This window comes from Scyliorhinus canicula, chromosome 6, assembly GCF_902713615.1.
Source record: "Scyliorhinus canicula chromosome 6, sScyCan1.1, whole genome shotgun sequence".
Classification (NCBI taxonomy): Eukaryota; Metazoa; Chordata; class Chondrichthyes; order Carcharhiniformes; family Scyliorhinidae; genus Scyliorhinus; species Scyliorhinus canicula.
In genome coordinates, this window is record NC_052151.1 from 84,213,678 (window position 1) to 84,226,362 (window position 12,685).

The 12,685-nt window shown below is 47.1% G+C and overlaps 1 protein-coding gene across 1 annotated transcript in view; it reads right to left on the reverse strand.

Annotated features, from left to right (window-relative positions):
* Positions 1-78: 78 nt before the first annotated feature.
* Positions 79-12,685, reverse strand: part of LOC119966814 (calcium and integrin-binding family member 4-like) — a 49,682-nt gene continuing 37,075 nt past the window's right edge. Inside the window, exons 4-5 of the mRNA XM_038798790.1 lie at positions 5,588-5,676; positions 79-527 (exon numbers count right to left, since the gene is read on the reverse strand). Coding sequence (XP_038654718.1) covers positions 389-527; positions 5,588-5,676 — 228 coding nt within the window. The 3' untranslated portion in view covers positions 79-388. The remainder of the gene's footprint in view (positions 528-5,587; positions 5,677-12,685) is intronic.

Here is a 12,685-nt window from a genome sequence, read left to right on the forward strand (position 1 = left end):
AGAACTTGCATACATTTCACCAACCAATTTACCAAACAGTTTGAACACTCTTTAAATTTATAAATTTTCAAAATATAATTTGAGAAAAACATGGCAAACATAGCCTTTATTGAAATTCATAAAAATAAGATTATCTTACAAATAAACTTAACTGTAGATTTTTAACCATTCTGAAAAATAAAATAGTTTTGATTGAACTTTTTTTGCATACACATCACAGTTGGTACCAGTCTAAGTGCAGTTCTTTTCGTATTTTTGGATATTACTGTTATGAGGTAACAAGAAATGTACATTTAATTAAGCTGTTTGATCAGTGGAATTGCATAAAAATATTAGGCTCGGTCGACATTTAAATAGCCTAATTATCTGTTTAGTGTAATTTTTAAGTCTATATGATTTCCAAATACTTGCGCCTTTCTCTGATAACAATGGGAATTACATAAATGATGCACACTAGCAACATAAGCATCATGTTCATTATTTCATGTGTAGCAATTCCAAGATGATGAAAATCTCTACCATCTTCTCTGCAAGTGAAAAACAAATGACAAGTTTTGCATATATTATCCAAAATATACAAGCATGAATTGTATTAACAGGAAAACTTATGACATTAAATTAAAAAGCTGTGGAATATTTGACTCAATATTAATTTATTGATTCCTAACTTATAATTCTGTGAATATAATGTGTAAGTATTAAATAAGATGCCTGAAGGCTTTCCATTTCTCAACTTGTTGCTTCTTGCTCAGAAACGAATTGTAAAGGATCTAAAAAAAAGATTAAAAACAAGAACCAGTTTCAGAAGCTTAATTTTTGTTGAACTATTCTCTCAGGGGATATATAAAATTATATATTAAACAGCAAAGGGATATCTTCCACTGCACATTAATTTAAAAAATAATTAGAGTACCCAATTCATTTTTTTCCAATTAAGGGGCAATTTAGGATGGCCCATCCACCTAAACTGCATATCTTTGGGTTGTGGGGGCGAATCCGACACAAACACAGGGAGAATGTGCAAACTCCACACGGACAGTGACCTAGAGCCGAGATTGAATCTGGGACCTCGGGGCCGTGAGGCAGCAATGCTAACCACTCCGCTACCATGCTGCCCGTCACTGTACATTAATAGCGACAAAAATGTATGTAAGCGACATATGTAAACAAGGGAGAAAGGTCAATTCATTCATCACTGACCAGAATGACATTTATTGCCCGCCTCTAGTTACCCTTGAGAAGGACAATTAAACAACTAACTGAAGGATGATCCACAAATCCTCATCCTCAATGATGAGGGAGCCCAGCTCATCAGTGCAAAAGACAAGGTTGATGCATTTGCAGCTATCTTCAACAAAAGTTCCAAGTGGACGATCCATCGAGGCCTCCTCCTGCAGTCTGCAGCATCACAAATGTTAGTCTTTAGCCAATTTGAATCACTTTACTTGCTATTGAGAAACAGCTGAAGGGATTGGATACAGCAACGGCTATGAGCCCTGACAACATTCCTGCAATAGTACTGAAGATTTGTGCTCCAGAACTAGTCACGCCCCTAGCCAAGCTGATACAGTACATCTACAACACTTGCATCTTTCCGGCAATGTCAAAAATTGCTCAAGTATGTCTTAGCCGTAAAAGATAAGAAAAATCCAATCCAGAAAATTACTGTCCAAGCAGTCTACTCGTGATCATCATGATCATCAGCAAAGCACTGGAATGGGTCGTCCACAGTGCTACCAAGAAGCATTTACTCAGCAGTGACCTGCACACTGATGCTCACCTTGGGTTTCACCATTCTGTTCCTGATGGACAAAATAACTAAATTCAACAGGGCTGAGTATGGCATCAAGGAGCTCTAATAGAATTTTAGTCAATGAGAATCAGGGGGAAACACTCCACTGGTTGGAGTCATGCCTAGCACAAAAGAAGTTGCGGTTGTTGGAGATCAATTATCTCAGTCCAGACATTGGACATGACTTAGGCCATCTTCAGCTGTTTCTTGAATGGCCTTGCCTCCCAGCTATTCACATATTAATGATTTAGATGAGGGAATAAAATGCAATAACTAAAAAGTTGCAGATGACACCGGTTTGGGTAGGAGGGTGAGCTGTGAGATGGATGCAGAGATGCTTCAGTGTGATTTGGACAAGTTGGGTGAGTGGGCAACTGAATGGCAGATGCAGTACAATTTGGAGAAATGCAAGGTTATCCACTTAGGTAGTAAAAGTAAGAAGGCTGACAATTATTGTATACCAGTCACTGAAGGTACGGTAGGCGGTAAAGAAGGCAAATGGAATATTGTGTGCAGTTTTGGTCTCCTGATCTGAGGAAGGATGGTCTTGCTCTAGAGGGAGTGCAGCAAAGGTTTACCAGACTAATTCCTGGGATGGCAGGACTGACGCATGAGGAGAGATTGAATCAGTTAGGATTCCATTTGCTGGAGTTCAGAAGAATGAGGGGAGATATCATAGAAACCCATAAAATTCTAAAATCGCTGGACTAGGTAGATGCAGGAAGGATGTTACCGATGGTGGATATATCCAGAACCAGGGTTCACAGTCTGAGGATACGGGGTAGACCATTTAGAACAGCGATGAGGAGAAATTTCTTCACCAAGAGAGTGGTTGGTTTGTGGAATTCATTCCGACAGGATATAGTTCTGGCCAAAAAATTGTATGTTTTCAAGAAGCAGTTCAATATGGCACTTAGGGCAAAGGGGATCAAAGGATATGGGGGAAAGTGGGATTAGGCTATTGAGTTGGATGATCAGCCATGATCATAATGAATGGTGGAGCAGGCTTGAAGGACCGAATGGCCTCCTCCTGCTCTTATTTTCTATGTTTCTATATAGGGGATTCAATTGTAAGGGGAATAGATGGGCGTTTCTTTGGCCGCAAACAAGACTACAGTTGCTTCTCTGGTGCTAGGGCCTAGGATGTCTCGGAGTGGTTTCAGGACATTCTGAAGGGGGAGGGTGAACAGCCAGTTTGTGGCACACACTGGTACAAACAAAATAGGGGACGAGGTCCGAAAAGCAAAATATAGGGAGTTAGGAAGAAAGTTGCAAAGTTGGATCTCAAAAGATAGTGATTACGACCAGTGCCCTGAGCTAGTCATTAGAAATAGTAGGATATATCAGATGAATAGCAGGATATATCAGATGAATATGTGGCTGAAGAGATGGTGTGAGGGGGAGTGTTTAATCTCTCTGGGGAATTGGGACCGGTTCTTGAGGAGGTGGTGTGGTGATTGTATATCTGTGTAGATGCAATACAACCGAGCAAGCACTAGAGGGAGCATGGGAGAGATATAAATACACATGAACAGGAAGTCAGGTCACTTCACAGGAACAGGAGCTGGTAGCAAGACAGACTAGCAGCATAGATGTAACTTTAAGTTAGGCACTGAAGAGAGAACAAACTCACAATAAAGCATCTACTTCAACATTAAGACTACGAGCTTTATTAAGACACAAGGAACAACACATGGTACCAGGGTTGGCTACACTGACCCACTTAAGCCCTCACTTCCACCCTATCCCTGTAACCCAATAACCAATCCTAACCTTTTTTGGACACTAAGGGCAATTTAGCATGGCTAATCCACCTAACCCGCACATCTTTGGACTGTGGGAGGAAACCGGAGCACCCGGAGGAAACCCACGCAGACACGGGGAGAACGTGCAGGCTCCACACAGAGAGTGACCCAGCAGGGAATCGAACCTGAGACCCTGGCTCTGTGAAGCCACAGTGCTATCCACTTGTGCCACCGTGCTGCCCAGAAAGCAATTGAGGCCAAAACAATGTATGTTTTGGCTACAGTGGCTACAATTCAAAAGCAAATCATTAAGTATGAAAAAGTTTTGATATTCCAAGGATATGAAAGGCATGGAAGTTCCTTCTTTATACCAAATGATCATAAGTATGATCCTGAGAGCTATATTACTGAAAGCTTGGTAACCTGAGAAGAATACTGGATGGATACTTTATGGGCGAAATTCTCCTAAAGGGAGACAAAGTGCCGACGCCGGAGTGAAACCCGGAGTGTTTTACTCCGGCGTCGGAGGCCGCTGCTCGCCCCTGGGCACAATTCTCCGACCCCCATGCCGGGTGGGAGAATCGCGGGAGTGCCAGGCGAATCATGCCACGCCGTCCTGGCATATCCACGCGATTCTCCCATCCCCCCCAAAACGACGTGTTGCATTTTGCGACAGGCCGCTCGGAGAATCGAGCGGCGATTGTCCGGCCCGGATGGGCCGAGCGGCCTGCCAAACTCGACCGGTTCACGCTGGCGCCAACCACACCTGGCCCCACGCTGCGTGTGGGGCCTGTGGGGGGCGGAGGGAGGATCGAGCACCAGGGACGTGCTCAGGAGGGGTCTGGCCCGCGATCGGTGCCCACCGATTGTCGGGCCGGCATCTCTGAAAGACGCACTCTTTTCCCTCCGCCGCCCCGCAAGATCAATCCGCCATGTCTTGTGGGGCAGCGGAGGGGAAGACGGCAACCGCGCATGCGCGGGATGGTGCCGGCCAACCTGTGCATGCACGGGTGACGTCCTTTAGGCACCGCCGGCCCCGTCATTCAGGCCGCGGCGCTTTGACGCAAGCGTCAAGGCCCAGCGCGCGAGATTGATGCGCCGCCATTCCTAGCCCCTGGGGGGGGGGGGGGGGGGGGGGGGGGAGAGAATAGGGGGCGAGGAGTAGCCTCCAACGCCGGAGTGAAACACTCCGGGTTTCACTCCGGCATCGGCACTTTGTCTCCCTTTGGGAGAATTTTGCCCCCTATTCTTCCCCCCCTCCCCCCCAGGGGGCTAGGCATGCGTCTTTCAGAGACGCCGGCCCAACGATCGGTGGACACCGATGAGCACGCCCCTGGTGCTCGATCCTCCCTCCGCCCCCCACAGGCCCCACACGCAGCGGTCGCGCGATGTTCACGCCAGCAGCGACCAGGTGTGGTTGGCGCCGGGGTGAACCGGTCGGTTTCGGCAGGCTGCTCGGCCCATCCGGGCTGGAGAATCGCCGCTCGACCGGAGCGCCGATTCTCCGAGCGGCCTGTCGCAAAACGCGACACGCCGTTTTGGGGGGGGGGGAGGGAGAATCGCGTGGGGGTGCCAGGGCGGCGTGGCGTGATTCGCCCGGCACTCCCGCGATTCTTCCACCCAGCGTGGGGGTTTGAGAATCGCGCCCTATGGGTTTACTAATAGTTTTCCTAATAAAACACTGGAGGATTGAAATTCACCGGATTCTTTCAGACCTGAGCTGGATTACAACCGGAAAGTGGAAATTTCAGCTCCATAATAAATTTCCATTATATCAAGTCAAGTAACATCTAAATAAAGTCTTGTTTTAAAATCATCTGTTCATCGAAATAATTGGCATAATTGAAACCAAGGTTTATTTTCCTCTGTTTGTTAGATTGAGCAAAGATTTTGGATACAAATATTAAGTGAGTAATATTGCTTTATGTACATGTTGCCCTTTATTTGCCAATTTGTTCATTTATTAACCCTTTCAGAAAATTGAAATAATATGTATCCTGCATGCTAAACCAATGTTTTTTTTAAACAACTAATTTTTAAGGTTACTTACTTTTGAAAGTCAGGTGATCTTTCAATTACATTTTTAAATTCTGAAAATGACAACATGCCATCATTATTTAAATCGCCTTCATCCAAGATCTGTTAGGGATTTAAAAAATGAAAAAAGTTACAAATTGTAATTTGCTGAATTATTTAGTTTCAATACCTAATTTCTTAAAACTTGATAAATAATGTAATATACAAGAAAAGTTAATTGGAGATTTTAATAGCTTGTACTGTGAATGAATGACAGTTACATTTATCAGTTTTTAAAAAACTAATTGAAAGATAAACTGGAAACCAAATCGGTTTTTAATCATTGGACTGATTTTGAATTTGGCAATGCAGTGAACGGATCTAACATTTTGATCATTAGACTCTAATTAGAATTGGGATTAGGCTATTGACATATAATTGACATAAATTTGTTCCCTCTGGTAACCAAATGCCAAATTCAACCTCATTGATCTAACTCTGGTCCTATTTTGTCTTGTAAAGTTCCTAATGGCTTATTCATATTTCAGTTACTCTATTCATTTACATTGGGGACTCTCTAATGTAATTAACATTTCATTTGTTTGTGTCGACATTTAAATTGCATTTTCAACATGATATTGTCAAAGGTGTTATTAGTTTTTGCCGACAAGCTACAGCTGTACTTCGAGAAGCTGTGGGCATCCAGCCATGACCAGTCCTCAATCACAATGTCGGCTACGTGGTAAGAAGGTAGCTGAAAAGGAGGAGCTCCAATGTCTGAAGACAGAGGGAGTCAAGCAACAGCAGATCATGCTGGTTTTGTGGGATCCATTTTGGTGAATCACCAGCTGATACTTTGTGTAGAGTGGGAGGGGGGGTTGGGGGGGGGGATGTGTGGATAATCATTACCCACCATACTCAGGGTGCTATCCTGATTCTACCGAGCATGTTGCCTGAAAATTCAACCTGGGCTGGGATTCTCCCCTACCTGGTGGGGCGGGGGGTCCCGGCGTAGTGGAGTGGCGCCAACCACTCCGGCGTCGGGCCTCCCCAAAGGTGAGGAATTCTCAGCACCTTTGGGGGCTAGGCCCGCGCCGGAGTGGATGGCGCCACGCCGACAGGCGCCAAAACCGGCACCAACAGCCTTGTTGGGGCTGGCCGAAAGGCCTTCACTGCTTCGCGCATGCGCCGGTGCATCAGCGGCCACTGACGTCACCACCGGCGCATGCGTGGTAGGGGGGTTCTCTTCCACTTCCACCATGGTGGAGGCCGTGGCGGCGGCGGAAGAAAAAGAGTGCCCCATGGCACTGGCCCGCTCGCCAATCGGTGGGCCCCAATCGCGGGCCAGGCCACCGTGGGGGCAACCCCCGGGGTCCGATCGCCCCACGCCCCCCCCAGGACCTCATGGGCCCGCTCGCGCCTCCAATCCCACCACCACCAGAGGTGGTTGAAACGACGTCGGCGGGATTGGCGTCTCAGCGGTGGGACTTCGGCCCATCGTGGGCCGGAGAATTGTCGCAGGGGGCATGCTGATCGGCTTGGGGGTGGGCGCGATTCCCACCCCTGCCAATTCCCGGGTGGTGGAGAATTCTGGCCACGGCGGGGGCGGGATTTACGCCGGGCCCCGGGCAATTCTCCGACCTTGCGGGTGTTCGGAGAATTTCGCCCCTGGTTTTTCCCATAGATAATGGTCAATATTTGCGTGTAGCATAGCAAAGGAGCAATGTGTCTGATCTGCCTGTCCTTCGGCCCATCTGTCTCCGTCCGGTCAAAAATAACCACCTAAGTATTCTAATCCCATTTTCCAGCATTTGGCCCATAGCCTTGAACACAAGTGCACTTCTAAATACTTCTTAAATGTCCACATCTAAATACTTCATGCGCCGGTGGTGATGTCAGCGGCCGCCCTTTCGGCCAGCCCCGACGCCGGGCGGCGTAGCGCCAAAGGCCGTTGGCGCCGGCCGACGGAGTGGAAACCACTCTGGCGCGGGCCTAGCCCCTAAAGGTGCGGAGAATTTCCCACCTTTGTCGAGGCCCGACACCGGAGTGGTTAGCGCCACTCCGCTACTCCGGGACCAACCGCCCCGCCGGTAGGGGAGAATCCCAGCCCTTAAATCTATGCCCCTGGTCATCGATACCTCCACCAAGGAGAAACATCTTCCTGTCTACTCTATCGATTCCCTTCATAATTTTATACAGCTCAATCATGTCCCCCCTCAGTTTCTTCTGCTACAAGGAAAATAACCTCAGTCTATCCAATCTCTCCTCATAGCTAAAACTCACCTACCCAGGCAACATCCCGGTAAATCTCCTCTGCACCCTTTCCAGTGCTATCATATCCTTCCTATAATGTGGATTCCAGAATTACACACAATACTCTAACTGTAACCTGACCAATATTTTACGCATTTCCAACATAACGTCCCTGCTCCTAAACTCTATGCCTCGGCTAATCAAGGCTAGTATACGATATGTCTTCTTAACCACTGTATTGACTTGCCCTGCTACTTTAAGGGACCAGTGTACAGCACACCAAGGTCCCTCTGATCCGTGGTGCTTCCCAGGGTCCTGCCATTTATCATGTATTCCTTTGCCTTGTTTCTCTTGCCCAAGTGCTTCACCTCACACTTATCCAGTTTGAATTTCATTTGTCACTGATCAGCCCTTCTGACCTGCCTGTCCAAATCCTCCTATAATCTAAGGCTACACCCCTCACAATTTACCAGCCCACCAATTTTCATATCATCTGTGAACTTACTGATCATCCCTCCTCCATATCTAAATCATTTATATAAACCACAAACAGCAAAGGGCCCAACATTCATCCTCGTGGGACCACTGGACAGAATTTACAGTGCAGAAGGAGGCCATTCAGCCCATCGAGTCTGCACCGGCTCTTGGAAAAAGCACCCTATTTAAGCCCCACACTTCCACCCTATCGCCATAACCCAATACCCCACCTAATATTTTTGGACACTAAGGGCAATTTAGAATAGCCAATCCACCTAACTTGCACATCTTTGGACTGTGGGAGGAAACCAGAGCACCCAGAGGAAACACACGCAGACACGGGAAAAACGTGCAGAGTCTGCACAGACAGTGACCCAAGTCGGGAATTGAACCTGAGACCCTGGAGCGGTGAATCAACTGTGCTAACCACTATGCTGTCGTGCTGACACAGGCTTCCGTTCAGAAAAACACCCCTTGACCATCATCCTCTGCTTCCTGACACACAGCCAATTCTGGATCCAATTTGACTACTTTACTTGGATCCCTTGGGCTCTTCCTTTCGACACCAGTCTCCCATTTGGGACCTTATCAAAAACCTTGCTGAAGTAGACTATGTGAAATGCATTGCCTCATCTACACACCTAGTCACCTCTTTGAAAAAGTCAATCAAGGTGGTGAGACATGACCACCCTTAAAAAAAACGATGCTGACTGTTCTTGATTAATCCTGCCTTCCCAAAAGCAGATTAGTTCAGTCTCTCAGATTTGCTTCTAATAGTTTTCCCACCACTGAGGTTAGCCTGGCAGGCCTGTAGTTTCCTGGTTTATCCCTTCTTTCATTCTTGAAAAGTGGTTAAAAATTGTCTATCTTCCAGTCCTTCGGCACCTCGCCTGTGGCCAGAGAGGAATTGAAAATTATTGCCAGCGCCCTTGCTGTTTCCTCCCTTGCCTCACTTAACAGCCGGGGCCTGGAGATTTATCTATTTATTTAGTCTGCCAGGCCACTCGGAACCTCCTCTTTGTCGATGTTAATTTCTTTAATTTTATCACATTCCACTCCCTGATTTCTAAACCCACACCGGGAACAGGCAATTTGCGATTTGGTGATGTGTAATGAGGCAGACTTGATTCGGGAACTTAAGGTGAAGGAACCCTGAGGGAGCAGTGACCACAATATGATGGAATTTACCCTGCAGTTTGAGAGGGAGAAGCTGCAATCAGATGAAACGGTATTACATTTAAATAAGGGTAACTACAAAGACATGAGGGAGGAGCTGGCCAGAGTTGATTGGAAAAGGATCCTAGCAGGGAAGACAGTGGAACAGCAACGGCAGCGGTTTTTGGGAGTTATTGGGAAGGCACAACAGAAATTCATCCCAAGGAGGAGGAAACATGCTAAGGGGAGGAAAAGGCATCCATGGCTGATGAGGGATGTCAAGGACAGCATAAGAAAAAGCATACAAAGTGGTGAGGATTAGTGGGAAGCCAGAGGATTGGGAAGCCTTTAAAAGCGAGCAGAGGGCAACTAAAAAAGCAATAAGGGGGGAGAAGATGAAGTATGAGTGCAAGCCAGCTAGTAATATAAAGGAATAGGAAGAGTTTTTAAAAAAATATATAAAAGATAAGAGAGAGGCAAAAATATACATTTATTTTTGGTCCGGATGGACTACACCCCAGGGTCCTAAAAGAGATCGCTGAAGAGATTGTGGAGGCATTGGTGATGATCTTTCAGGAATCACTGGAGGCAGGAAGGGTACCAGAGGACAGGAAAGTGGCTAATGTAACACCACTATTCAGGAAGGGAGGCAGAAGATGGGAAATTATAGGGCAGTTGTGATAGTCTGTGCAGAGGTATTACGGTACCTAGTAATAGAACATAGAACATAGAACATAGAACAGTACAGCACAGAACAGGCCCTTCGGCCCTCGATGTTGTGCCGAGCAATGATCACCCTACTTAACCCACGTAACCGGTATACCCGTAACCCAACAATCCCCCCATTAACCTTACACTACGGGCAATTTAGCATGGCCAATCCACCTAACCCGCACATCTTTGGACTGTGGGAGGAAACCGGAGCACCCGGAGGAAACCCACGCGCACACGGGGAGGACGTGCAGACTCCGCACAGACAGTGACCCAGCCGGGAATCGAACCTGGGACCCTGGAGCTGTGAAGCATTGATGCTAACCACCATGCTACCGTGAGGCCCCAATGCTGGAACACCATTGGTAGATAATGTATGCTTTCCATTGGTCGAGCCTGTACGGTAGCTCCGCCCTGCAAGGCGGGGTATAAGAGCTCATGCCGCCCCAGCAGCTTCCTTTCTGTACCTGAGCTGCTGGGGGAAACATCTAGCTTATTAAAGTCTTTAGTTGTACTAGAACCTCGCTTTAGTAGTCATTGATTGTGCATCAATTTAATAAGCTAGATTTAAAGAATGGAGTTCCGAATCAAGCCGAGTGTCTGCAACTCAGCCCCCATGCAGTAAACTCGGCGGCGACCTTCAAGCACTGGCTGGCGTGCTTCAACGGCTACCTCGGAACAGCGGAAAACACACCCACAAGAGAACAGAAACTGCAGATCCTGAACTCGAGGGTGAGCTCAGAAGTCTACACCCTCATCGAGGACGCGGACGACTTTGATGCCGCGATGGAGTTGCCCTGTAAATAAGGTCTATGCCCGGCATCTACCAGCAACGAGGCAACAAATTCCTGGTGAGTCATTGGAAGAATTCTACCGTGCGCTCCTAGTGTTGGGCAGAAACTGCAGCTGCTCGCAAGTTTCAGCAAACGGCCACACTGAACTGTTGATTCGGGACGCTTTCGTTGCGGGTATGCTGTCCTCTCAAATCCGCCAGCGTTTGCTGGAGAAAGAAACTCTAGGCCTCAAGGAGGCATGGGCCCTTGCCGGCTCCCTGGATGTGGCCTCCCGAAACGCCCGCGCCTACGCCCCCGACCGCGCGGCAGCCCTCTGGGCAGCGTGGAATCCTTCTGCAGCCGACTCCGAGGCAATGCCCCACACTCCGACAAGCTTGCGCTGCAAGACGGCCCAGCAACGCCGGGGTGGGTGCCCACTGCTATTTTTGCGGGCAAGCCAAACACCCCCGACAGCGCTGCCCAGCCCGTCCATCCACCTGTAAATTGTGCGGCAAAAAGGGCCATTTTGTGGCGGTATGCCTGGCCTGGGCGGTCGCTGCGCTCCCCGGAAGCGAATGCAGATCGCCACCACAACCCACTCCACGGGCCCAGTGCGGCCAGCGAACGCCGCCATCTTCCTCCTCCAGGGCCGCGTGTGGCCTCCGGGCGCCGCCATCTTGTTCCTTTTTGTATAGATAATTGAAAGTGGCAGTACAGGTCAAGAAAGAAGTTCTTAAAGCATGAACTGCCAGCTTCAATTATCTATACACATATACATGCAGGTTCCTCTGTTCCTGCACCCCGTTAAAGATTTTACCCCATGTTTTATATTGTCTCTCCACATTCTTCCTACCAAAATGCATCACCTCACACGTTTCCACATTGAACTTCATTTGACACCTATTTGCCCACTCCATCAACTTGTCTATGTCCTTTTGAAGTTCTCCACTGCCCTCTTCACAGTTTGTAATACTTCCAAGTTTTGTGTCATCCACAAACTTTGAAATTGTTCCCTGCACATCAAGATACAGATCATTAATATATATCTGGAAAAACAAGGGTGTCAATACCAACCCATGGGGAACACCACTACAAATCTTCCTCCAGCCCGATCAATATCCATTAACCATTCCTCTCTGCTTCCTATTATTCAAAAACGTTTGTATTCTTGTTGCTACGAGCGCTTTTATATTGCAAACTATAACTTTTTTCACAAGTCTGCTGTATGACATTTTATCGAATGTTTCCAGGAAGTCCATGTATACCATATTAACATACATAGAAACCACATAGAAAATTGAAGCAGGAGGAGGCCAATCAGCCATTCGAGCCTGCTCTGCTATTCATTATGATCATGGCTGATCGTCAAGTTCAATACACTGATCCTGCCTGAGGGTAGATGAGGGCTGTTTCCATTATCTCCTCAAAAAGCTCCAGCAAGTTAGTTAAACACATTTTTCCCTTTAGAAATTTATGGTGGCTTATCTTAATCAACCCACATTATTTAATGTGACTATTAATTATATCCTAGTTTCCTCACCATGATATTAAGTTGCCTGGCCATTAATTGCTGGGGCTATCCTTACAAACATTTTTGAACAAGGGTGTAACATTTACAATTTTCCAGTCCTCTAGCACCCCCCTTGGGTCCAGAGAAGATTGGAAGATTTTGGGCAGTACCTTGCAAATTCCATTATCAATTCCTTTAATATCCTTGGATGGATCTCATCTGGTCTCATTGCCTTATCAACTTTTAGTACCGA